This window comes from Vidua macroura, chromosome 5, assembly GCF_024509145.1.
Source record: "Vidua macroura isolate BioBank_ID:100142 chromosome 5, ASM2450914v1, whole genome shotgun sequence".
NCBI lineage: Eukaryota > Metazoa > Chordata > Aves > Passeriformes > Viduidae > Vidua > Vidua macroura.
Window position 1 is genome coordinate 67,977,638 of NC_071575.1, and position 27,502 is coordinate 68,005,139.

At 39.6% G+C, this 27,502-nt stretch overlaps 1 protein-coding gene across 5 annotated transcripts in view; it reads right to left on the reverse strand.

The window, feature by feature from the left end:
- The window catches only part of CELF2 (CUGBP Elav-like family member 2), a 543,341-nt gene that overhangs the window by 251,532 nt on the left and 264,307 nt on the right, over nt 1–27,502 (reverse strand). Inside the window, exon 1 of one of the 5 annotated variants that reach the window (XM_053977010.1) lies at nt 984–1,042. The exons of 3 other annotated variants lie outside the window; for them this stretch is intronic. In XM_053977010.1, coding sequence (XP_053832985.1) covers nt 984–1,036 — 53 coding nt within the window. In that variant the 5' untranslated portion in view covers nt 1,037–1,042. Of the gene's footprint in view, nt 1–983; nt 1,043–27,502 lie in introns of those variants that run through there. One more of the 5 variants, XM_053977011.1, reaches the window with a different exon arrangement.

Genomic DNA, 27,502 nt, shown 5'->3' on the forward strand with positions numbered 1-27,502 from the left:
TCTCACCACAGTTAAAGGAGAGGTTAGTAATAAATCTGCAACTTAATGCAATAGCCATAATTGTAAGATACAAACCTCCCCCTCCCTGCACTATTAGCAGCAGATACCAACTGAAACAACGACCACAAAACAGGCAATGCACTTTATATTCTACTGTATACACAAAAAGATTAAGGGAAATGAAAAAGGGGCTGAGAAAAGGAAAGGAAAAAAAACCCAAAACAACCCAAACCACCCCATCGCCAGACATACATTAAGCTAGTTTGACAACACCATTGTTCAGCTGTCCCATTGTCAGACCAAAAGATGTATTCAATGCTACAATGTCTGCTAGCAAATAAACAAAAGACTACATTTTTCAAAGCGGGGTGCCAATTCCAGCATAATTCTGTGTGTGAGTGTGCGTGTGTGCGTGTCTGCGTGTTGTGTGTCTCTGAAAAGAGTAGTCGATGCTGGCCTCCCGCTAAACCTGGGAGCCTTATTAGAGAATAGATGTGAAATCCCACATTATAGGAGTATTTGGGTATTTTTAAAACATCTTCGAGCGGTAGAGACTAGGTAAAGCATTAGTAACTATTTTCATAGGCTAAGTGAAAATTAAAGTGTTATTTAGGGCACTAGCTCTAATATGGAGTCTCCCTGAGCTTTTTCCATGCTTATTCCATGCCCAGTGCATAATAATGAAGCAGGCAGAAATATTGCAAAGGAGGTGATAAAAGAAATACCAGCTCTCTTTTAGGAAGGGGGAGGAAAAAAAAAAAAAGAAACGAAAAATATATTTATTTTTTCCCCTCCTTGCCCTTTCCGTACGTTTGTCATTATACATGAAATGTGCGACCCGAACTAGTGGAAAATGCTACTTGCACCCAGCAATGCCTGTCTTTTCCTTTAAATAGGGAAACTACTTAATACACAGCACGGTTATAGTTGCAGCGGGCCCAGGCAACTCGAAAGCACGCGTTAAAACAAAGGAGACAACATACCTTAAAAGCAGCTCCTCATTTCTCATAGTAACAGCGGATTTGGGACAGCGCATGCTTTCTGCACCGATATTCTCAACAAAAGCCAGTTCAGAAGTGCGCTCAAACATCAATGCCACAGTAGCTACTCACTAATGGCTACTCTTTCTCTCTTTCTCTCTCTAGTCAGACGCTGAGTGGTGGAGCAAAGGGGCCCCTGCAGATTCACTAAGCAGAAATAATCCTCTCTGACAAGTTATGTTGTCTGGGCATATTTTACATTAATGCACTGTGCTGCCTATAGGGGTCTTGTTTGCGTTCACTCCAGCCTAGCTGGTGTTAGCTCTCCTAATTACCAGTCAAAAAAAAAAAAAAAAAAAATTAGCAACATTCCCCCCACCCCCCACCATTAAAACAAAAATAATAATATACATATATATGTACACATACATATCTCTATGTATGAAACTGAAAGAAAAGGGGGGGGGAATCTATGGGCAAATGAGGAAAAGCTTTCCCCCTCTGGAAGGATGTATGCTTGGTATGGATCTTTTGTTTGCCCTGCGAACTCAGTGAATACAGTGGCAAAGAGATGCTGTGGCTCGTGAGGCTTGTGCACTTTAAGGGAATTGGGTTAGAGGCTCTTTCTGGGGCTCTGGAGTCGCAGCTGGAGCTTTTGCTCTCTCCCTCCTTCCCTTCCCTGTTCAAGGCTGAGTGGCTTTATGGGACCTGCCAGTTCACATCAGAGGGACTGGGGAGTATTAATGCAGGCACCTGGGGATCTTCCTCAAGTTTTCAGTTTTTCTTGGAAATTTTAACCCCCGAAAAACACAAGTCCAAAATCCCTCTAATTTTGACCCCTCCAAAACACAACTCGGTTACCAAGTAACTGAGTTTGCTTTAACCCAGACCCTCACGCTTGGCTTTGGCACAGTTCTCGCAGATGGGGAAGGATGTTGCATTATTCAATGATTTACTCACTTCCTATGTATGAAAGAAACTATAGTGTGACACAGATTTCAGGGAAACAGCCTCTTTGGCCCTATTTGGGAGATCTGCCATGTGATTTGTAGCAGCAGGTTGTGGTCTTCCCAGTTGCCAAGGTAGTCAAAGAGAGGTTTATTTTCACGTCTTGGTTTCAGCTTCTGCTGGGTAAATCTTTAAACCATGCAGGAGAATGGTTGGCTTTTTTTTTTTTGGTTGTTATTATTATTTTAATTTTTTTTTTTTTAATGTACATGAGATACTTGAGCAGGTGCTTATTTAGTAGACTGAAAAAGTCAACAAGTCCTTGATGCTCTTTTCAGTCAAAAGCTTTTCTGCACCACTGTGGCAGTAAAATGCATCTTAAAAATTACTGTAATTTCCTCTCAGGTCACGTTAACTTAAGGAGATGCAAAACTCAATAAACATGAATTGTCCAAAACTGACAACTTGTCAAAAAGTCCAGTCAGGCTAAAAATTGATCTACACTTCAAAATTTGAATTCAACTTCCATGGACTTTTGGCTATGTCTGTGGCTGGTCCTAAGCTCTTTTCCTACATTATATACTACGGCCTTAAAATAAACTGCTACGAAATCCTGATGCAGCACTACTGCTGCTAATTCCTTAACAGAAGTTCGTATTTAGGGGCTTGATCTTTAAACTTGAGTCTGGGAATGACAGCGATGAGAGAGCAATCACCAGGATAAATACACTGGTAGCAAGATCTTGCCTTTCTGATGGCAGCTGTAAACTTCTATTAAGGTCATAAATTGTTTGCAACAGAAGCAATCCTTTTGTTCTACACTTCTCATTGAGCACTGTGAAACCTTGGGATTAGTTTCAGTCACTCCAATATTATATTTGTCAAATGACTAAAAGACAAATTAAAAAACAAACCTGGACATAATCTACTTTTAATGGTGTAGAGAGAAAGACAGCACCTTAGGAAACATGGATATCATGAAGGACTACAAGTTCAGGGAAGACAGGTTTCAATTTGCTTCCCTTTTCATCTGCAAAACATGACTGGGATTCTAGTTGCTCTCGCAATAAAAAATAATAAATCATTTTAATGATTAGCAAGTCAAACCAATTCCATGTTAAAATGTCATGCTCCAAGGTCAACTGAGACAACATAGCTTGTACTTCATGCTAAAAATATCTGAACAGTCATGGAAGGCAGCCAGGAAAATACTCAACCAACATGACAAATCCCATACCTCCTGCCCCAAATACTAAATCCATTACTACCATTTCAGGCATGGCCACCAGCACTCCAGATTTCAGCTCCTTCACTGTTCACCTCCAAATGACTTGTGCCCAGCACAGCTCACCGTGGTGCCCGGGCTGCTCCAGAGCAGTCTCGGGCTGCTGAGACTGATGTACGAGCAGCAGCAAATACCAGGGTGTGCTACAAAGTACACAGCTGAACGGGAAGTGTCAAACAGTCTGATGAACTGCTACAGTTTTCAAAAAATATGGCAAGGATCAGCATCTTAAGACACTACCAGCTGAGGGAACAAAGCTTTCTTTTCAGGCTGGAGCAGAATGGCTCACACAGAGCCCTTTGGTGGGGAATCAATGGGCTTCTGTTGGGCGGCTCCACGCAGTTGCAAGTTCTTGATCATTTCTGCACTTAGAAAGAAGGACAAACAGCAGCAACAGGAGATAAAGTGAAGTGTTATGGAAGGACTCATCTACAGCCAAAGGAATAAATAAAAAATAAAATAAAATAAAGAAAATAAAATCTACAAAGCAGTAACACAGACAGACAAAAAGATTCTACGCTTTCTGTCACACGTAATGAAACGTCTGACAGAACAACATCTGCAGAGGGATCACAGCTGCTGAGGATGAGAGGGAATATGAGTATTAGTTTTCAATTGTAAGATGTACTAAGCAGGAGTGCCTTTAAAATAATATGGCTGAAGGGAAGATTAAACCAGATGCACAGGGCTATCTGGCTTCTTTCAGGATGAAAGTCCAGCTGTGGGTTTAAATTCAACATTTAATATGAAAATTGATTGTAGATTGATATGCATATCAGTTATTGCAGAATGCTCTACACAAATTACATACAGTGGAAATTTAATAGTTTTGTCACCTTATATTTAATGGAAACCCAAATGGAAACTTCCATGTATGGCCATGAGTTTGCTAAACTAATTATGTGATTCTGCAAATCCTTGAAAGGCAACAGGAATAACAATCATTTACACAAGCAAAATTATCAAAGCTTCAGAGGCAAACAACGACTAATTAATGCCAATTAGAAGTGTTCCTTCTGCTCTCTACTTCTAGTTCAAATTATTTCTTGACCATTCCATTTGTTTACAGTATTTTAAAAGTATTCAGAAGCCCAAAACATAGTGGTGTTTTCCTACACTATAAAAGTCTTTCTACCAGCCAAGAGATGGACTTGATTTCATGACGAAGAAATGGTGGACAAATGTCCAGGACAATGGACCAAAAATCATGAGTGTAATCATGAGAGGAATAGAAAGCTTTGATTCATGTCCCCATTTTACCAAGTGTCCCCGTGTCAGATCTCATGCAAACCAATTAACCTCTTGCTCACATCTCCATCTTTAAAATGAAAAAATCCAATAAATTCCAGAGCAGTGTGACCATAATACAGAACACTGCAAGATGTATAAATCAGTGCTTTATTGTGGCTTGCACAAACATTTAAAATACCTCTTCTGCTCACAAGAGGTATTTGCAGTCTAAGTCAGTTATCTGCTGTTCTGCGCTGTTATTTAGGCTCAAATCACATTTGTTTTGTATAGGTGTGAAAAGCTACACTTTAATCTGATAGCATTTTACTGTTTCAGGTGGTTAAATCCCACCTTTGAAGCTGAGCAATTAGTCTAAGCTAGTCATCTAGGGTTCCTCTATTGTCACTGAGGGGAGATTAGTTATACTAAAGAGCATTACTACATCTCTCCATTGACTACAAAGGGATTAGATCCCTAAATTTTAAATGCATGTATCAGGCAAAATGAATCCCACTGAAGTGCCTAAAGCGAAGGTGAGAATTCCCACGTTCCTGTTTCAGTATCGCCAGCATGTGTCCATCCCTGTACTCCACAGCACTGCCCAGCCCCGTGGCTGCTGTGCAAGGGCAGCTCAGACACCTTGAGCCTGCCTGGCACTTCCAGGTAGCTGCAACCTGCCTGCAGGATATCTGCAGCAGTCAAGTTTTACCTGGGCAAGACTGCCAGGTCTGAAACAGAATGGTCCTGAGGAGGGGAATGAAGATGCTCACAGGGCTGGAGCACCTCTCCTATGAAGTCAGGCTGAGAGATCAGGAGTTATTTCCTTGTGGAGAAGAGAAGGCTCCAGGAAGATCTTTTACAGCACTTTCCAGTGCCTGAGGGGGCCCACAAGAAATCTGGAGAGGGACTTTGAGCAGGGCATGTTGTGATGAGACAAAAGGAATGGCTTTACACTGAAAGAGGGCATATTTAGATTAGCTATTAGGATGATATTTTTTACTGTGAGGGTGTTGAGGCACTGGAACAGGTTCCCCAGAGAAGTTGTGGCTGCCCCACCCCTTGAATTGTTCAAGGCCAGGTTGGATGTGGCTCTGAAAAACCTGGCCTAGTGGAAGGTGTCCTTGTACATGGCAGAGTAGTGGAACATGATGATCTTTCCAACCCAAACCATTCTGTAATTCTATGACCTATAATATGTTACACTTATGCAAAGTTTGAAGTAGAAAGGAAATTAGCCTTAGCTTCAGAAGTGGAATCTTTCCAGCATGCTTTCAGAAAGCATTTAGGTATCTTCTCCTAAAATCTAGAATAATGAGTAACTCATTGCCTGCAGCTTTTGTATTATTGGAAATAGTGGAACACAAGCCCAGGTATTATTGTTAGAATCATTTTACTCTGAATTGTTTAATTGGTGAATGTGAATAGCAAAGAATTTTCTGTAACTCAAAAGGCTGTATCTCATCACACTTTACCTCGACTCTAATTGAAATTTTTGTTCATTTTTACCTAGAACAAATCATCACACTTTTGTCTCTGCTTCCTCTGTTGATTTTGGGTTTTGATTATACAGCCTTTAACATAGCTGCAGATGGGAGATCAATTGTTGTCCTCAGCTCCAGCGATCAAACATCTAGGCTACTATTTCAATCAGGAGAGCAGAAACACTGTGACATTTGCTATTTGTATTATGCACATGCATACAGGTGGAGATGTTTCTTTGCTGTTCCAGGCTAGGAAAACATAAGTCACAGAGACTCAGATCCTCACTTCTAAGTATCTAAATACAATTTCATGGTGAAATCATATTGATCAGCTTTGAGCTATTCATGCAGATGTGGATAGGCCTTCAGGACAGGTACTACCTCTGTATAACTTGTGTGTTTTAAACATACTCATAGTATCTTTGTGCTCAGGAAAAGGAAGATTAGTTTCAAGCTCTTGCAGTAGAGATACAACAAATCACTTTGTTTTTTGGCAATAAAACCAGTCTAAAATTTGCCCCATCTCCTTTTGTCTGCTTTGATAGATATTTTAGATTATATGCCTAGATTTTCTGTCTGAGTCATAAGGGTATCAATTACTGTTGGTCTGCATGCTGCAAAAGGTCTTTTCTAATGTTTTTCACTTGGGAGTATCCAAAGAGCGTAATGAAAATTAAATAGCACAGGAATACAAAATGTTGCATAAGTGCTGAAGATTAATACTTGAATAGCAGAGGAATAAAAAGTTTTGCATTTAAAGCATATAAGCAGGACTGGTACCCCCACTGCTTGTCTGCAATAGAAAAGGTGTGTGCTGCCTCCCTCGAGCATTCAGCAGTGCTGACTCTGCATCTCAGCATCTGGGAGACAGAAGGAGCAAACCTCTCCTATCTACCTAAAAAAAGTGCTTCTCCCACCCTTGAAAGGGAAGGGGGAAAAACTCTCCGTTTGTGCAGTTCAGAAATTCTGACAGAGAAATGCACTTCAGTGTGTTTTTTAAAGACAATATATCACTTGAAACAACTTACAACTGGCCAGGCTGTGGTTTCAGACATGGCTACTCTACAAAGGAAATAAAGTATTTGGAAAGATCTACATGTCCTAAGAACATCTGGCCTGCAACTAAAGGGAAGGAGGAGAAAGCTGATCAAAAGAGTGAAGAGTAACAGAAGAGGCAACAGAACACCAGATCTGAGAGAAAGAGAGAGAAAAGGCAAAGAGAGAACAAACACAGCTGGTTACAGAACCATTTATTTTCTGCTTTAATTTAAAATCTATTTAAAGCATAAGCAGAACCTGCTCTGTCTAAACAGGAATATCTTTATTTTGCACTTGTAGTAATGCCAAGATCATGACTCTAATAATGTGGGATATCAAGGACCTTGAGTTCTTGGGAGCACAATCTAAAGAAAGTGAACTTGCACAATATATACAAATGTATGAGCTGTTTGTATTAACACATATCAATAAACATGAAAAATGTTAATAGTTACAGATGAGAATTTAATGGCTACTCATCCTCTTAAGCTAAAATTTGAAATAGAACCACATTTAACATTTTTATTGAACCTATTTTAAAATGATCTTATGGTGCTCTACACAGAAGGTTCATTTCACACATCCATGAAATGCATCCAACAAGTAGGGAGGAAAGTGGATATTTAAAAACAAGCTCTCACCAGAGAGTGTGATGCTGAACAGAAACGCACATGCAAGTAAAAAAGAGAAAGGAGTCTAATTTATGGGATCTGGCATCCAGATGAGTGGAGGCATCTACCAAGACAACATTTGGCAATGGATGGTGTGCTGGTTTAGGGCAATTTTGGCAAGTGGGAATTGGACCTTATGCTGTCCTGCACTAACATGAAATAAAGGCTTATGGGGAAAACTCATCATCCACCAAGTTTCTTGAAAACGTAGGTGATATGGCATTGTCCTATGTGGAAGGGAAACAAACTGCAAGTTGAATAATTCAAATCAGATTAACTGATCTTTGGTTATAAATACTGGTTGAGAATGCTTGATTCATTGTCTGGTTAAAGTCAGATTTTCTATTTAAAAATGCTCTGAAGGGAAAGAAATGTATCACTTCTATAGAGTTGTCATAAAATAAAATTAATAGCTACAAAATAATTTTTACTATTTGAAAAATGAATTAACACAGACACTTGTTTCCTCAGCTGTTATCCTCATTAATCAGTTTTATTTCATTATTGAAAAATAAAATCACCACACTTTTTAATACCTTAAAGCCTCTACCTAACATTTTTTTGTTCAAAGGATACTCTTCCTTTCTTCCTTTTTTGTCTTTAAAAATCTATTAGCATTGATTAAAATGAAAGAGCTAGGATATAAATCTTCAGTTAGATTTACAACACATTTTTCTTTGACCTTTCTCATGTCATCTGACACTTGACAGTTTTGTGCAAGATGTTAAAAAATTACTAGTGATTTTTCGTGATTCTAAGTGCCCAAACTCAGAGAGTTTGTAGGGCCTGTAATTCAGAGTTAAGATCCTGGTTTGTGAGAAGGAAGAAATAAATCAGACCCCGTGAAAAAACCCAGAAGATGGATGCATTTCAAAGCCTTTATGAAAGTTCTGCACAAACTGATTCTAAAGCTAAGGAATTCCTTAAAATGTCAGAGCACAAAATTTTTAAGAAGAAGATATCTTTATTTTTAAAAAAAAGTATCTTTATCAAAGATGTTTATGAGGGTATCAAATGCACCCTCAGTAAGTTTGCAGATGATGCTGGGTTGGATGGGAGTGTTGATCTGCTGGAGAGTAGAAAGGCAGAGCCTGGACAGGCTGGATTGGTGACCCAAGGCCAATTGCATGAAATTTGTCAAGGCAAAGTGCAGGGTCCTGTCCTTGGGTCACAACAACCCCACACAGCTCTACAGACTTGGGGAAGAGTGACTGGAAAGCTGCCCAGTGGAAAAGGACCTGGGTTTGCTGGTCGACAGCGGCTGAACATGAGCTGGAATGTGCCCAGGTGGCCAAAAAGGCCAGGGGCATCAAATATCAGCAATAGTGTGGCCAGCAGGACCAGGGAAATGATTGTCCCCTTGTGCTCAGCACTGGTGAGGCCACACCCTGAATCCTATGATCAGTTTTGGGCCCCTTGCTACAATAAAGTCATGGAGGGGCTGGACCATGTCCAGAGAAGGGAATGGAGCTGGGGAAGGGTCTGAGCACAAATCTGATGAGGAGCAGCTGAGGGAGCTGGTAGTATTTACTGTAAAGAAAAAGAGGTTCAGGGGTGACGTTCTCACTCCCCAGCTCCCTGACAGGAGGGTGAAGCCAGGTGGGGTCAGGCTCTTCTCCCAAGTTACAAGGAGCAGGACCAGAGAAAACAGCCTCAGGTTGTACCAGGGGAGGTTTAGATTGGATATTAGGAAAAACATATTCACAGAGAGGGTTATCAAGCTTTGGATCAGGCTCTCCAGGGAAGTGGTAGTCACCATCCCTGGAGGGATTTAAAAGACGTAGAGATGTGGGATTTGGGGACATGGTTTAGTGGTGGGCTTGGCAGTGCTGGGTTAATGCTTTGATTCCGTATAATTCTATGATTCTAAATTTGCTTTTATTAGTCTGTCATGCAACTAAAAAATTAAACATACATTTTTTTTTAATAGTGAGCCAACTGGGGAATGTTGTTTAAGGATATCTTGCTGAGATGGAGTGTCAAGGTACCAAAACCTTGCTGAAGCAATGGAAGCAACAGAAGAAGTTGGGTAAGTCCACACACAAATAGCTTTTTTGCCATGGTAGGTAGGCTGTGCACAGTAGCTTGAATCTTTCAGTGAATGATGTAGATGTATCTTGAGCCCGAGAGTGAGAAAATTCAAGAAAAACTAAGGTCTCTCATAAAGGTATGATCCCAGTTTGTGATCAAACTGGATCCTAATTCTGAGTCCCAAAGTGTTGTACTTTGCATGCCAAAAGTCTTTGTGTAGCCAGTTCCTTCGGACATGCTTTGGTCTGATTAATGCCATTTAAGTTTGGGAAGTTAACAAAGAAGCCCAAAAGTATAATTAATCCCCTTTGACTTCCAATTCAATGCCACTTCAACCCACCAGGGACCTCCCTCTGAAGAGGCAAGAAACATAGGTGTACTGGGGTCAACCTCAGCATCTCAGCTGAGCATAAATGACTGGATGTGAGGCCTCTAGGTCTACTTTGTCTAAAAACTCTGGTTCTGGAATAATATCTAGGCAATGGTTGCAGGCATGGCCATGGCATTCTGTCTTAAAATAAGCTGTGCAGTGATGCCTGTGGCTCTTTCTAACCCTGCTGCAACAAAGATATGTGTGAACTACAGATGGACAAGTGGCAGCTCCAAAGACCCTTGAGATTACCCTCTGTGAAAAAACAAGAAATACAAGAGACTCACTCTCAGACACCTTCCACAACACACTACTGATAAATGCTTTTCATTCAAATAAAAAGGAGCAAGATCAGCCATATACATTCCATGTATCACCTCACCATAGCCAAACACCACCAGACTTCTTAGCATCTAATTTCCCATAATCAGATAACATTTGTCAAAAAAAAAAAACAATTTCTGTGTCATTAGCAGTGGGTTTCTCTCAACACATACCATGTTGCTCACATGACAGGCTCACAGAGCCCCAGGAGACTTTGTGAAATGAAATGGCTGCAGAGGGAATGGCTGGAGGCCTGAAGGAGCACACAAGAAAATGAGTAATTTGCCTAAATTCCTTCCAGTAAGGAAATGCTGCAGAACTGCAGAGAGATCTGTGCTTTTGGGATATCTGGCTGTGTTCTTGAATCATTTGGCACAACCCATGGCTGGTGCACGCAGCCCTGTGGGAGGGACCCTGCCACATTCAGTCCTTCAGTGCTAGCAGAGTGCTCAGTGCTTCAGCAAAACCTGTGCTCTGATCATTACAAGTGCCAAGAAGTCTGTTAAAGTGTTTATATATTGCAACATTAAATGCTTGGTAAATTGCCACATCATTTTGTGCTTTCAGTGCTCTCAAATCTACATCATTCATCTTTCTCCTGCAAGGCCAAGCCCCGCCAAACTTGCTGAATGCACTTAGCTCCAAATTAACACCCTGTAGAAACAGTTCCTCCCTTCTTCTCAAATGTTGTTATATGTAAAATCTACACCCAAAGTTAATTTCTTGCTGACCTTCTGCTGATTAATGCAAATTAAATTACATGCTAATTGCCCCAAATGGTTTGCATGCAGCCCAGAAATCAGTTCTTTTTAATGGTGGTAAAAGATATTTGCGATTTTTTTACACAATGGTTACATTAAGCCATTGTTAGTCTTACAGCATCTTAAAAAGTCAGATGGTTTTCTGGCACCTTTTAGAAAGCAAGGAAAAAAACAACCTAGGAAAAAACATTATTAAGTTCTGATCCAGTCTTGTAGAAACCTCACTTGTACCTCATGGGAGGAATTTTATGGCTCGTTCAGAGCTCAGGCTCCAAGTTGCATTTTACAAAACCTTGAGCCAGTTTTGTTAAACCCATCACTCCCTAATCCCCTTGTGCTTGTCAGCAGAGCACACAGGCACTTGATTTTGGACGTCTGATTTGATAACGGGTGGGGGAAGAAGGGAGGGAAACAGGGACTGCTATTTTAGATAGATCCTACAATATTCTGGCAGTTTAAGAGAGAACAAGAAATATTTCAAACAGTGATGCTGGGCAGAGAAGCTCTTAGAAAGGGACTGTGAATTGTGTTCCAGGGTGTCAGGGTTGTTTTGGTACCAAGTCTAAATTCCAGTCATCAGATGTTTGATGGTTTGATGGTGTTCTGGGGCTCTGGTTGGCATTTGGCAGGGGGATCAAATGCAATTGCAGATAGTGCTTAGACCCTCAGCAGTCCCAGGAGTGGCTGACATCTGCAATACAAATGCATTTTGCATTTACATCCAGCAGTGGGGATAAAAAATAAAATTTGATTGATGTCATGAGGAAGCTAGGGAAAAAAAAGAACCCTCCAAGAGAGCAGTGTCTTCTTCACAGGCACTGCCATGAGTTGTCACACTCCACTCCATAGTTTATTCCAAAGTTGGTATACAAGGTTATGCCTATTTTATAGAAGAAATGGTGACACAGAAATGTGAAAATGGATTGCCCCCATGCAGAATGAGGCAGGGCTGAAAACTAATTTAACTGGGAGAAGATGAAAGCACCCACCTGAACACTCAAATCTAAGGAGGATTTAAGCCCCCTCTGTCCTATCCATGGGCAATACATGCCCAGACCATAAAAGCACACACCAGCTGCTCCACGTGCTCCCAGGCACACAGAACATCCTTAGCCTGGCAGCAGGACATGAGACCTGGCAGTAAACATCCCAGATTCCACAATACCAAGGCCCTAAACATTAGATCATAGCAAAGAACAGGGGAAGTTAAAGACACACACCATGGTTATTCCTGTTCTACTCATCCAAGGAATGATCAAGTAGAACAAACTGATAAAAGATTACATATATGTGGTAAACCTTAATAGATCTGACATCTAAGAATGTTCATTCACTTGATTTTTTTTTTTGTAGTCTTTTCCATTATTGTTTCAATTTTAATACAATTTCTCTCTTCCTTCCCTAATATCCATGTCCCTGTTTGACCTGATTTTGGTAGCAAGCCTCCTTCTTTCTTAGATATTCTTGACTTTGACTTCTGTTAGAAGCTGAGGCTGCCAAAATCCCTGCCCCCTGTACTAAAGAGAGTACAATTCACTTGATTTTAGCTGTGAGTTCAAAGAAGCTTAATAAGCAATACCTGAGCAATACTCCTCAATTTAGAGATGAAAGTGTGGCCACCACCACCAAGGGCTCTGCCCCACAGCACCAACCCTGAGGGGTCTGTGCTGTTGAGTAATAAAAATATTCCCTCTCCAAAGTGTGTCCTGAGCAGAGATTGTCGTGTCACACTCTGTTAAATTATGTGTGATGGGTCTGTCTCTAGGATTACTCTGTAGAAGAGACAGCGTGGAGGCTGCCAGATTCATTAAACATCTTCAGTGGGACTTCATGGGGCCTTTCACTTACCCTGAACAAACAACAAACACACCCTTTGTGCTCAAGAACAAAGGGAGTTTTTGCACTTTTGTTTGATGTCAGTCACAACTGGAGATTAAAGCTCCTGCTCTGTGGATTTCAAAGTTGTCTCCCCCCTCCAAAGCTGCTCCTCTCACTTTTTGCTAGGCACTTCAAAAAGGTTTACAGCTATAAAAACCCAAACAGAACAATATTAATAACAATCAGCTTCAGAAATGCTACGTATTTTTGGCATTTGAAAGCATTTCTCTCATAGATACAACTGAGAAAACGAAGTGCAGGAGTAACATATGCAGGAATTCTGTTATTCTTAATCACATCGCATCAGGGACTAGAAAATTGGATTTGAATAAAGGAATTTGTGTGTTAAGATTGAAGCATGGTAGGCTCTGACCCATTGAAAAAAGATCCATCCCTTCTGAATCTGGATTTGGGGAATAACTGTTTCTGTTTTCCTAGCAAAGGGTGAAAATAGGAAAACATATTAAGCCCCCACAAACTCCAAGTCATGGCTTCTCTTAAACCCCCATGCTCTGATGAGACTCGGAGATGAATGTTCACTATTATATTCTACAGATGGCTTAATTTTGGATGCCATTTCTGAACTGTGCAGTATGTACCTGTCACTAAACACCCATCTTTCAGAAAAAGCACCCTACACTAAGCAGGAAGATGTCTAGGGAAAGGTTACACCTCTTGTCATCTCAGGGACAACCCAACAAACATTCCCATCTAAGAGAGGAACTTCAGCAAGAGTCCACCACCCTCACGTGTCGCTTCAGGATATCTAAAGGGAAACAAGGAGAGCTGCTAGAAAAGGTGCAGAAAGAAGAGTAGGTATTATCCAGTTTGGGAGCAAATCACATCAGGAAATCAAAAGAGCCCTTTGGAATGTCACAGTGAGCGACCAAAATTAATGCTTTGATTGTACAGGAACCTCTTTCTCACCTCTGATTTGTAATGCTCAATAACTTTGAGAAGGAGCAACAGGAGCAAGTGACTGATGGAAAATGCCTTTCAAAGCAAAGGACTGAGTGTTTCTACAGTTTAGGTGGGCAAGAAGGTGTACATTTTAGCTCTCCTGGATCTAAAGCCTCTGATTTTATGTTTCTTATAATATTACCATAATCCATCAGTAAGGAAAAAATGCCTCTGCTTCCCACCTAAAACAACAGATTTTATGGAACATGGTTTGTTGGTTTTTACCCTTCAAGTCATCTTTCCCTACTGCCTTTGAACTAGGTGCCTGTTCAGTCTTCTAGATCTTTCTTACATTGAAACCACACCCCCTGTATACTTATTTCTTAGAGAAGTTGAGCCATATGACTTGTTACATGCTTTTAACTAGATGCCAGAGCATGGCTGAGCAGAAAAAAAATATAGAAATGTGTGCAGTGATTTAAAATATGCCAAACCAGAGGTTAATAGAAGCATGTGTGGATTTGATTTCTCATTTAAAGCCCTTTCTGTTCCAGTCACGTTTAGAAGTGTTGAAACTATTAAAAAATTGTGATGTTTGGAAGTTCTTCTGTGGCCTAACTCTTTCAAGAAATACCATAGAAAATTTTATAAAACTGAGCAATTAGAGGATGAGTGGGCAAAACCTATCAGGGCATGATTTTTGCTTGCCAGTTCTTGCACTGGTCCATCTGATGGCACCCAAGTATCTTATGTAGAGCATCTGGGTTTTCAGATTATGCTATATAAAGAACAAACTACAAAACATATTTCAAATTCTTCATGTTTGATTATTTAAGAGATGACTATAAATTTAACAATTAATCAGAGGCCCACCTTACTTCAGTTGCTTAGTAGTTCCAGTATGAAATGATCTAATTATCACAAGCAGCAGTAAACATGGTTAAATCCTTGATTTTGTGTCAGCATACTCTCTTTTGGACATAAATTATGTGGAAAGCCTCACCAAAAGTTATGGGCTGATGTGTATTGGTAGCACAGTGCCTTAATGCACAACAGCCCTGTCATTAATATTAGGCTTGCTTTAAATAATGAAACAAAAATAAAAATATTTCCCAGAGGACACAAACCATAAACATGTAAAGTCGGAGTGTAGGCAAGAAAATAAGTTGTGTAGATCAGAGCATCTTCACAAGCATTAAGCAAGCAGCCAGGGCATGTACTTGAGGGGTTTCAATTCCACAGCAGCTTTCCCGTTCACTTCTGTGTAGTTTAATATTGGAGTCGATCATATTGAAGATCATTGTTACAATTTAAGGCAGTTTTACAATATGCAGATCACTCTCATGCTGCAGGTTTCTACTGTACCACAGTGTATTAACCTCCTTTTTCCAGTTCATAAAGCTAGACTGGGAAGGAGAGAGGGAAAGATTCCACTTAGAAATGGGGACAGCTGTATGGGTAGGAAATGTGCCTGGACCAAGTTGCCCACTGATGGCAATTCAGGGATGGCAGATGGCAAGGGGAAGAAATGAGAACACACACACAGAGAGGGTGGTATCCTGACCAGTCAGGATGAAGCCAGGGAGGGTAGACAGATCTGGTAGGACAGAAATGCTTGGAGACCCCACCACCTAAATGCTTGCTGAGGTGGAAGTACAGGAGTGCCAGTAGAGACATTTTGCAAGAAGTTTTCTGAGATCACGTCTGACTTCTCTTATCAGCTTCATCAGCTCTCATTGCTTCTACCCCACTGCACTTCTAACCCATGAGCACAGGATACTCACACAGAATAGATGAGAGCTGGCACCCCAAGTTCTGTGTATAACCAATGCTTGTGTGGCCTTCAAGGTTGGCCAGGTGACTGTCCCCCTGGGCTGAAATGCCTGTGTCTAGAGGGCATCCAACTCTGATTTATCAGCTCTCAGGGCTGGAAAGAAAAGCTTGCCAAGTTTGTGTGCTTGGATTGAGGCACAGCGCAAGGAAATAGGCAGACAACAGCACAGCATGGAAAATCCAATCCTTGGCCTTAGTTCCAGGCAGGATAAAAGACATCCTATGCTTTTCCAGAGTCTGAAATTCATACACCATACATCACTTCAAGAAGTCAAAGGGTTCTGGCCTCAAGAAAAGGGTTATCTACCATTTCATAATAGTAAAATAATCTATTCCATATTCTGCTTAGTACAGTTCAACTTCACTTCATTGAAAAGTTCTTTGAAGCCCTTGACCTCTACTTTCTGAAACAGAAGAAGGGTAGGAAAACATAGGTTCAAAACAGATTATGATATTCAGCTGCTCCTAGAAAATTCTCTATGCAGCACCAGTAGATCAAATTATTTTCATTATATCATTTGGTCACAAAGAATAGTGACATAATTAGGGAGCTAAATAGCAACAGTTTCCTTCTGGTAAATTTGCTGTAGCTAATTTTGTTAATAAGACTGATAATTGTTTTACGCTCATTCAATATGTTAAGTTTACCTAATACTAAAACCAATCAGAACCTTTAAATTAATTTTTGTTTCATTTCCAAAGGAATCAATGTCATTATTAATCATAAAAGGAGTGCGGAGTCAGAGGATGATAAATCTCCTTTGGGCTTATTTGACTTTCATATTTATGGTTTGGATAAGGTTATTATGAAGGAATATTCAAGAAATTATTGAGGAGCAAAGGGAGGAGAGTGAGCTAGGAAATACTATGCTTGGATGCTGTGCTACTAACAGCTGCAGGAGAATGCATGCAACTAGTCTGATTTCTTTAAGTTCTGCAGAGTTAAGCATGGCAAAAGTTTTCAAAACAAAACAAACTGCTCAGACTGCCAGGCTGCAGAGCCCTAAGATGTGCAATTTTCAAACCAATATGTTCAAGAGTGGATTTGCAAGAAAGCAGGAGAGGAGATTTGGGCCACAGAACTGATGGGATTTTGTATTCCTGGCACTGGTGGGTTTGCTTTTAGAGCATTTGCAAAAACATTCACTCACACTACTGTTGCCTGTGTTGCATTTCTAGCTTCACTGCAAAAAACTTACCACGCAGCAGCTACTTGAGCTGCACTTCTACAAGTGACTCTGTGGTAATGCGGTGAAACGTCCTGGATAAACGTGCCCAGTTTTCATAAAGCCAGTGCTGCCCACATCTCCTTTTACATACTTTGACAGGATAAGGTCAATGCCCATTGGCTCTGCAAGGAGTGGAGGATGTCACTGAAGTCGCTGCTGTCACCGTGACATTCCAGCTCGGCTTTGGGAGGTGGCAGTCCTTGGTCCCTGTGCTGAGGAGCTCCACGCTCACTCACTCACCATTAACTCCATTCTTTAAAATCAGCACAAACAGTGCTCCCAGTTTGAGTGCAGTGCTGGATTTTTACTATTGTCTTGAAAAGGGAAAACACTTGGCATGTTATGCTGAGATGTCGGTAATCAGATTTTTTTCCTAGAACTCATCATGCTTTCTGCTGAAGAGGATTAAAACCTGAAAGCAAACCATGCTTGAATGTGGGTCTGAATTCTGCCTGTATTTGTATTCTTTGGTTATTGAAGTAATCTCCCAAATTTTAAGATCCGTGAAGTGTGTAGCAAATTCTTTTCTGCATCTGTCCCACTTGAGCACTGTACCCACAGAAACAAAGCAACAAAACCCAGACACCCCCTGAACAGAGTCTGTTACAACTGCCTACCATCAAACCAGCTTTCAGCAGCCTGGTTTGGTGGAAGATGTCCTTGCCCATGGCAGGGGGTTGGGAACTAACTGGATGATCTTTAAAGTCCTCTACAACAACAAACCATTCTATGATTCTACCTTTCTAAGAAGCACCAAATAAATGTTTTCTGAATATATATGAGGGAACACATTTCACTGATAAAATAACAGAATGTAGGTTATATTAAAATAGGAAAAAAAAAATCATCAAGGATCTTACAAAACCATCCTTTGTCTTTCCTCATCTTTTAAGAGACAAACCTATCAAAGAAAAATGTTATGATAATGTATTACCATGCTGAGTTAATTGTCAGTTGCAAGTTACTTAAGTGTACCTTAATGATATGTTTAAAGCCTTATTTTCAACTCTAATAGCTATTAATGGTAGCAAGAAAATGAAACCAATTTTCCCTAACTTAAAGTGGAGCTCTATTAAGCATAAGTGAACAAAATTCTAAATATAACAATTTCTTTAGGTATTTCAGCTAATGGGAACCCACATTGTCCATATTTCAGTCTAGCTACATACTACTTCCCAGGAAGCACTTACATAAAATCATGCAGTATTGAGTATGTCAGTATCACAGAAGCTGGATTCATTACTTCAAACGGTATGAAATCATTCCCAAAGACCAAAACAGCTGAACTGAAGGGAGAATGAAATTTCCAGAGGATTAGCTCAGTATGAAAACCCAAGGAGACATTGAATCTGGTTTTTGAGGATTCCCTTCTCCACAGACAGAGAACAGCATTTCATAAATGACCTCATGGACACAAAGCTAAATATAGCTTAAAAGTTCCTAATAGCATTCAGAATGTCTAGAGTTTAGGAACTCATCAAGGAAATATTTTTATATGCCACAAAGTCCATCCCCAAATGATTTCCACTTTTTTCAATTGCTCTACTACAGTCTTCTATCTGCTTCCAGACAAATGAGTGGGTTTTTCCTGCCTTGTGTGATTTAAAAGAATATTACAGTCTTGAATCATTTTTTATCCCATAAGTCAAGCAACATGACCAATTTAAGACAGAAAAAACATCAACCTAGCTGACCCTCTGTCCTGGAGAAGCCACAGGTGTGAACAACTAATTGTGAGGTGCTTGCACGCTTTTCTAGAAAAGATGTTCTTTCCTAACTCATAAGTCAAAATAAATAAGATTGAACCTTTTCAATGGGAAATGGCACAGATGACAGCATGACATCTTCCACACTATCCCATGCTGGTCTTTCAAACCTGATAATTTTATTATGGTATTTAAGTGTCCAATAATTTCATAATAAAACACACAGAGAAAATTGTTAGTAATGTGAAAATCGGCCCTTGTCAGTTATTACAGGTTCAGCAACTTTCCTTTACATGACAAAAAAAAAATTGTACTTTCATTACTGATTTGCTTCTTGCATTAGCACTTCTGAAACAGGTCTGTGAAACCTAATTCCTTCTATTCCATTTTCATTAAGAAAAAAAATTGCAAGTCATCTTCTGTACCTTGGGAGCAAGGTACTCGTTAGGAAAAGCTGTTTCACTCAATCATCAGGTTTCAATATTCTTAAATTAAGCTACTCCTAAATCTTACAGCTATATACTTCACTTCAGTAAAATCACTCGAAAGAGGGAGATTTTTAATGTCAGAGATGTTTCAGTGTTAAATCTTCTTTGTGACTATTCTGTTGTGCAAGATCCCAGAAATGGGGTATGAACCTCCCAAATGACAACACATGCTTTTGTTTATGGATTTTTAAGGCTAATTTAGAGTTGTTGGTTTTGTTTTTTTTTTCTTTTATGGCATTTAAAATCAATGATCATATAGAACCAGATAAGCTTTATAACCAAATATCTCTACATCTACACATCTGAAAGAACATATGTGTAGTTTTTTGTTGCTGCCTGCTAAACAAACAACACAAACCTCCAAAGAGAAGGTAAACTCCCCTGAACCTGAACAATCCTACCACATGCACGTAGTAGGAGGCAACACATGCTGGAGGCAATGGTGGCTGGATGAAAGATTAAATGATTAATGTGATTCCTAGAAGTAGGGGCATACATTTTTTTTTTCCCCCTTGGGAATAGAACTCTCATGTGTTATTTTTCTCATGTAAACAAGGGCAATATTCTTGGTGTATATGCTCCCATCATTCATTAAGATTAATGAAATAGACAGTAGTCAAGCAAGACTTCCAGCATTAGCTGCCAAATTGCCCTCCTCTTTGTAAGGAAGGTCTCACCTGGGCAAGGATTTGAAACTTGGATGTTCACATTAAAAATCTGATGGTTTTGTTAACCAAGCTTTCCAGGTCCATGTGAGGTCTTGCTGGCATTAGGCTGCAAAAGAATGGGTCAAGGTTCAAATGTTCCTTCCCGTGGAAGCCTTTAGTAAAAGGACAGTGATTTATACAATTTCAAGACAAAGCAGCATTCACACTCACTACTGTTATTGTCTTTAAACCCTTGCCAAAAAAGCTGCAGATTTTCACTCGTGAAGTGAAAGAACAGAAGAGAGGAAGGAGGAAATGTTATGCTGTGTAAACAAATACTCTACCTGAAGGGGAATAAAAAAAAAGCGCCAAAAATGCAGTCAAATATTTACACTTGTGAAGATTCAGGCAAAACATCAAATCAAGCTGTACCGTTAAGAGCCCTGTTCTCTTCTTCTCTTTTTTTTTTTCTTTTTTTGCTTCCTTTTGTGTGTCCTTTTCTGCTGCTCCTTTTTTACATTGAGAGCTGCAGCTACAGAGAAAGATCATCTACAAAGCCACAGAGATGGAGCTGGTGACTGGCTGTGGCAAGGATCAGCCTTGTGGAAGGAGTTACAGCAGCCTGGATGAATCCTCTATAAAATCCATTCATGTTCCTAAAAACACATACAAAATTTCAGGCATCCTAGGTCTTTGTTTTTCTTCTTGTGCATTTTATAAACTGATTTAATTATTTTGGAAGCCCCATCATTCCTTTAAAGTAAATAGTTTGTAAGGTCTATTTTTTTTTCATTGATTTTTGTTTTGTGTGGAAAATTAAGTCCCAACTCTTTGGAGGTATGTCAGGTTGTATTTCAAGGAGACATTTGGTGCAGAAAAGGTCTGGATTAAAGGTGCCCAAAATACTACAGCGTGTTCTTCAGGTCATTCCATAAAGTGTCTGTGTATCTGATAATCACAGTAACACAAACACTCTCCTGCTGGAATTTGTGTCTACCTCCTAACTTCAGAGTATTTGCTCCTCAGCTGGGGGAGAAAATGAAGCAAATAACACATTATTATTATTATTATTATTATTATTATTATTATTATTATTATTATATTATTATTATAACAAAAAGGCACTAAAATTAATATTTCATAATGGTTTCAAGCATTTCTTGACAGAGGATTATAATTCTCTTGAGCAAACCAGCAGCAGTATTTTAAAATGGCTAAAAGAACTGGTTCTGTAATTATTTTGGGGAAATAAAAGAATAAACAATATTTCCAATTGTTTTCCATCACAATCGATTTATTTTGCTTTCCATTGGTATTTTTCAAAACACCACCAAATAATTAAAACATTCAAAAGAATTTATTTAGAAGACTGTCACATAAGAAGATGACATCTTACAGAAAGGGATTTCTCTGTATATACAGATAATTGATAGTTTCCATACCACCAAGTCTGTGTGTTTTACTTTGAAACAAGATCTAATTTCATAATAAGCAGCTAGGGCTAGAAAAAAGTTTCAGTGGGTCACACTTAATCCCTCCTTTCATCTTTCACCAAATCAGGCACTTGCTTCAAAAAATACTTAATTGCCAAAACAAAACAATTAGTAATATCAAACAAAGCATTGTCTTTCCACACTCTCCCTCTGGTGTATCAACATTCATCTGCCTGTCTCACAGATTTTATGATGCTCTTACTGTCCACTCCTCTTAACGATCAATGAAAGCATCAATCCCTCAGAAGATCTGAAAAATCTGAAAAATTAGGGCTGCAATTGGCAGCTCTAATTAGTGGATACTTCTGAAATATTGGGCATTTCAAAAGTTTCAAAAGGAGCTATGTGCACAGTTGCCACACTTTTAAAAAGTTTGTGGCTTTTTTGTTGTTTTTTTTTTAACTTTTTATGTTCTAGTGAAAGAGAAATAGCAGCTTTACTGGTGCTAGAGAAGTTAAGGATGGCTGTCAGTGCTGCTCTGTGTAGAGGAGCTGCAGACACAGACTGATCTATTTTGTTGCAACATAATAGAGGGGATTTTCCATAGAGCCCCAAGAGGCACGAAAGCAAACCAGGAGCAGTGACACCAGCTGTCCTACACGGTGCACACAAGTGCTCACAGCAGATATTTTGCCGCATCCACGTTGTCTGGCCTAAAATCTGAATCCTTCCCCCGCACCATCCTCAGATGTACCTATGGCAGGAGCAGCTGCTAGCTCAACACCCCAGATTCCTCTTTGCAGAGAAAGAGAGGCCACCATCCCCTCTTTGTCTGCAGTAAGGACAAGGTTAGCAGATGTTATTTCATGTTGCCTTGAATAAACCCACTCCTAGAAAGGGCACCAGCACAATTTGGGAGCTTGTCAGAGTCCTGTGCTCAAGCAAAGTCCTGTGCTCAAGCTTCCCTATGAGCACTGCAAAGCAGAAAACCCTATTTGGCACTGAAATATATATATAGGCATTGTTCCCACTCACTCACACACATATCACCTCTATGTTCCAGACATTATGAGCAGGGAGCTGAATATAGGTGTAAATTCTTTCCTACAGCTGCTTTATATTCCAGAGAGACATAAAAAAGACTTTAATGTAGAAGATAATCAACTTTCTCATTCCCACATTCATGTGTGTATTATGTGAACAAACTCCTGAGAAAAATGTGTTATGGATGCTTTATGTGTTGAGCAGCTTTACTGTTACCCATAAAGCAGCTTTACAGCAGTGTCAGTGATTTTCTTTGGTATATTAGTTTTATTATTGTAGCCCCCATTTTCCCTCCTCATGCACCTTAAAGACCAAAGAGCCTACAATCTTCCTTAATTATATCAGTATAAATAAGATCAGAATTTTGTTCTGTTGCTTCATTTCCCAGAACACTGTTAGTGTCAGTTTAGCTAACTTTTCAAGTGATCCTTCCACAATGAAATTCAATGGACTTATTTAAGTTCAATATGTTTTAATACTATACTTTCAAGAAAGGTGCAAGTCTTTTTCCCCTGGTATGGTTTACTTTGTAGTGAATGGGCTATCACACATCAATGGGCACACTTTAACATTTTTGTTGGCAGCACAGACAGTGGATTGAGTGCAACCTCAGCAAGTTTGCCACCAACACTGAGCTGTGTCATGCAGTCGACATCCTGGAGGGAAGGGATGTCATCCAGAGGGACCTGGACAGTCTTGAGGGATGGAACTGTGAAAACCTCATGAAGTTCAACAAGGCCAAGTGCACATGGGTTGGGGCAATCCCAAGCACAAGTGCAGGCTGGGCAGAGAATGGATTGAGAGCAGCCCTGGGGAGAAGAATTTGGAAGTGTTGGGGGGCACAAAGCTCAACATGACCCAGCAAGGTGTGCTCACATCCCAGAAAGCCAAATGTGTCCTGGGCTGAATCAAGAGAAACTTGGCCAGCACGTTGAGGGAGGTGATCCTGCCCCTCTACTCTGGTAGGGTCTGGGCCCTGGAAGAAGGACACATCTCATGCTCTCAAAAAGGACAAGTCCAGAGGAGTCCATGAAGATCACAATGCTGGAGCACCTCTCCTATGAAGAAAGGCTGAGACAATTGGAATTCTTGAGTCTGGAGAGGAGAAGGCTCTGGGAGACGTTATGGCACCTTCCAGTACCAAAAATGGGCTTGTAAGAGAGGTGGAGAAGGGCTTTTTATAAGGGCATGAAGTGACAGCACAAGGGGCAATGGCTTCAAACTGACAGAGGGCAGGTTTAGATTAGATATTAGGAAGAAATTCTTTCCTGTGAGGGTGTTGAGACACTGGCACTGGTTTCCCAGAGAATCTGTAAATACACCATCCTTGGAAGTGTTGAAGGCCAGGTTTGGCGGGGCTTGGAGCAACCTGGGATAGTGGAAGGTGTCCCTGGCCATGGCAGGGGGGTGGGAACTAGATGATCTTTAAGGTTCCTTCAACACAAACTATTCTGTGGTAAAAAAACCAAACAAACAAAGAACCCAAACCAACATTCCTTTCCTGAAAACTCAGTTCCTCAACTCAACCCACAGAATTTATATTCCTCCAACTATTCAGAGTTTATCCAGGTATCCAGATACTTCACTACCAATGGAACCTAAGGGAAATTATGCAGTGATTGGCTTCACAGTTATTGCAATTCGTCATTGTGCTTTTCAACCTCCAGGGTCTCAGTTCTTACTTGAATTACACAGACTAGGTATAGTGGCACTAATGAAGTCACTGTTAATTTATAGAGATGTAAAACTGTGAACAGATTCTGCCCCAAACCCAACCAGTACAGAGACATGACCTCTCAGTGGAGGCTGAACCTCTACATGTACACTATTGTCATTTTGTATATTAAATTGCTTTTAAGTTGCAAAAACTCTATTTTTAATTTTATTAAGTTAGATGGATGTAAACCTTTAGACTGTAAACTGAGACTTGAAACATTAAATATTCTCCATTTGCTTATAATCAGATTGAGAAGGAACACTGGATCTTTTGAAGCTGCTCTTAAGCGAAATAAGAATTATATATGTAATGCATCATCACATCTGATGGTTTATATAATGCAGCTACTCATTTCTTCAAATTATCATGAAGTTAAAGAAAAAAATCCAGTCAGTCTCCACTTTTTACTACCCACCTTAATTGGTTAATACTTTCAATAGTCATTCCCTAGATCTTCTCATTCCTACCTGTAGCAGTGAGGAGCAAAGCAGCCTATATTAATCTCATTCAGGCATCACTTACTGCCACTTATATAATTGCATTCTAGACAAACAGAAGGGTTTTAGAGTCTGAAAGTCATCAATATCTCATTTTTATGTGCTCCAGACATGAGGAGCATCACTATGTAAGGCTAAGAATAAAACCAGCATTAGAAATAACCATCTGGCCTTTGGTCTGTTGCAAACTCATCTCTGCTGCAAGGTCTGATTTTTGCTGTAACTCTAAAAATAGGTCCCTGAAGCATGAACCCAACTACATAGCTGCAAAAAAAAAAACAAAAAAACAAAAAAAACAAAAAAAAACCAAAAAAACCAAAAAAACCCCAAAAAAACCAAAAACCAAACCAAAACAAACAAAAAAAACCCACCATCCCCAAAAAACCCCCAAAACCAAAACCAACCAACCATAAAAAAAAAAACAACCAAAAAAACTTAAACCCAAACCCAAACCAATCCACAAATAAACCCAGCTCACTATAGAATAGCTACTGCAGATTATTGCAGATAGTTCAGGAGTAAATCCAGCACCAAGAGAGTGCAATTCCAGCATAATCACAGCAGGATTTGTTTACTACATCCCTTTCTTCATTCTGATAGAAATGACATGGTAAAGTTCATAGAACTATCAAAAAACTTTAAAAACTAGAAAATGAGGGAGCAGTCACAGGGATTGTCACTGACTTGGTAAAGTCTTCCTTTCCCCTGAAGCGTGTTGACTTCACTCACTGTGTCACACTCCCCAGGCTTTGATCCTGACAGCATCTCTCCAAACCAGGCTCCCTAATTTTATCAGGTGTGTGCATACATTCATCTTCAAACTGTTGATAAAGTACATGACTGTTGTCTGGATGTGATCTTAGATCTGCAACTTCTTTGTAGGGCAGGTTCACATTATAATCATGCAAAGCAGCTTAGAAACAGTGTTTTGAAGAAAGAGGTCTTAATAATTAATTCTGTCTACATAAGTCCCCTACATCACTTGTAAAATCAGTATATTAATTAGCGCTGTTTGTGGCAGTTTTACAGGAACAACAGCTTTCTCTCCCGGTTGCACCTGTAGGAAAGCCTTGTGCTTCTGCATGTCCTTCTCTCCTGTGATTGCACCCTGAGAGCAGCTAATAATTTTGTTTTAGAAAACCACAGCATTGGAAAAGCATTTCAATGCTCAATCATTGGTAAAGATTCACCAGGGATTAGTCATATTCTTATGCCTACATCTGTATCTCTGCCCAAGATAATAAGAGTCACCTGAAAGACACTTGTTATAGTACAAACTGGTTAGTAGCTAAATCAAAAATAGCTTTTATTAACTGTAATTTCAGAAGGATTCCATTTCAGCTGCAAGGACTCTCACGTTTATGAACGTACCGTAAAACCCCGAAAGAGTTTATGTTTATTTATGTCCATAAGTTGCTACAAATAAAAAAATTGGTTCTAAGATATAACAGTACCACGGCTCTTCTCCAGCAGCCTTCAAAAATCCTCAGCATTTTAATTGAAGAGGCCTTTTTTTTTTTTTTGCTTTGGTTTTTTTTTTTTTTTTTTTAAGCTGTATAATGCAAGAGAAAGAAGTTGAAGGAAAAATGTTTGTTTGCTCAGTTCAAACAGCATCACATGATAGTACGTTCAGGATGGCATGCCTTTGAAAAGGCACAGTCAAAAGTCTGAAGGCTTCAGTATATTCTTCATCTAATATCTGTTTTGGATAGGACTTATAAAAGACACTCTGTGCTTTGATCATGGAGTTATATTTAGAAGAACTACACAAGCCAAATTATTTTTCCAACAGATTCATGCCGTGTTTTCTGTCCACTGACTACCCAAATAGGTCCCTGGATAGTGACAAATGAAGGCAGTTGCTTTAAAAAGCAGGGAAAAAAAGAAAGCATGGCCCATCACTAATCAGATAACACAAGAGATATTATTTATACTAAGGATGTACTCTTTTCACACAGCTTCAGAGGCCTCAGTTTCTCAAAACACTGCGCTCATCTCTAAAGGCAGTGAGACTTAAACAAATGCTGACATGCTCTGCTGAAACATGGCCTTGAACCAACAGTCAAATTAAAAAAGTGCAGAAGACACCAGGCATCCTTTGAATTTTATTCCTACTTAATGGACAGACAGGCAGAGGAATAGATAAGATACGTGACTGGAATGTGCGAGGAGCTGGGAATACGAAACAGAGAATCTGGTTCCAGCATCTTTTGCAATACTACTGGGGTGTGCTTTTTTTCTTTTTCCCCCCTTTAAGATAATTTATAAATCTCTTAAGGTAAGAAATCATTTTTTTCACATTGCAATGACTAACAGATGATCATAATGGAAATCAAAGAACTATGTCTTGCACTTTTAACCCGATGGTAAAAGGCCAAGCTACCATGTTACCCTGTTCTCCATGGCCTGAAAGTTTTGCAGAATGTCAGGACTGCTGGAGTCTTTACAGTCTGCTATCACATTGCCGACTGTTGCAGCATATTTTGACGTGACAGGGAGTCATCTCAGATAGGGTCTTCAGAGACCTCACTGTTGGTTTCTAATAAACAGAATGTTAAAATTTCCTATCTACCTCTATGCAAACAGAACCTTGTCTTAAGACAGGAGACCTCTTTCAGCCAACGAATCTTTGGCTATATTTTTATTTTGTTGTCTCTCTTTAGTGTTCTAATTCCATGGATTCCTGTAAAGACAGCTTTGAAAGATTTGAGAAATTTTTAAATTTTTTTTTACAAACACACTTAGTAAAATGAACAAGCTCCTAGAAACTTATCTGAATGATACATTGAACCACAGGTCAGAAATGTAAAAGATAAGTACAAATAACACACAAATTTTTCAAAGTCTGAGTTGCAAGAAAAATTGACAGCCATTTCATACCATATCTAATACTGAAATATGGTAGTGATTAATAAAAAAAACAGAAACAAACCAAACTTTCAGTAACTCTGAAAATCAAATTATTTTTAAAATAATTTCTAACATTTACTTGAATTTCTTGGCACAGAGAA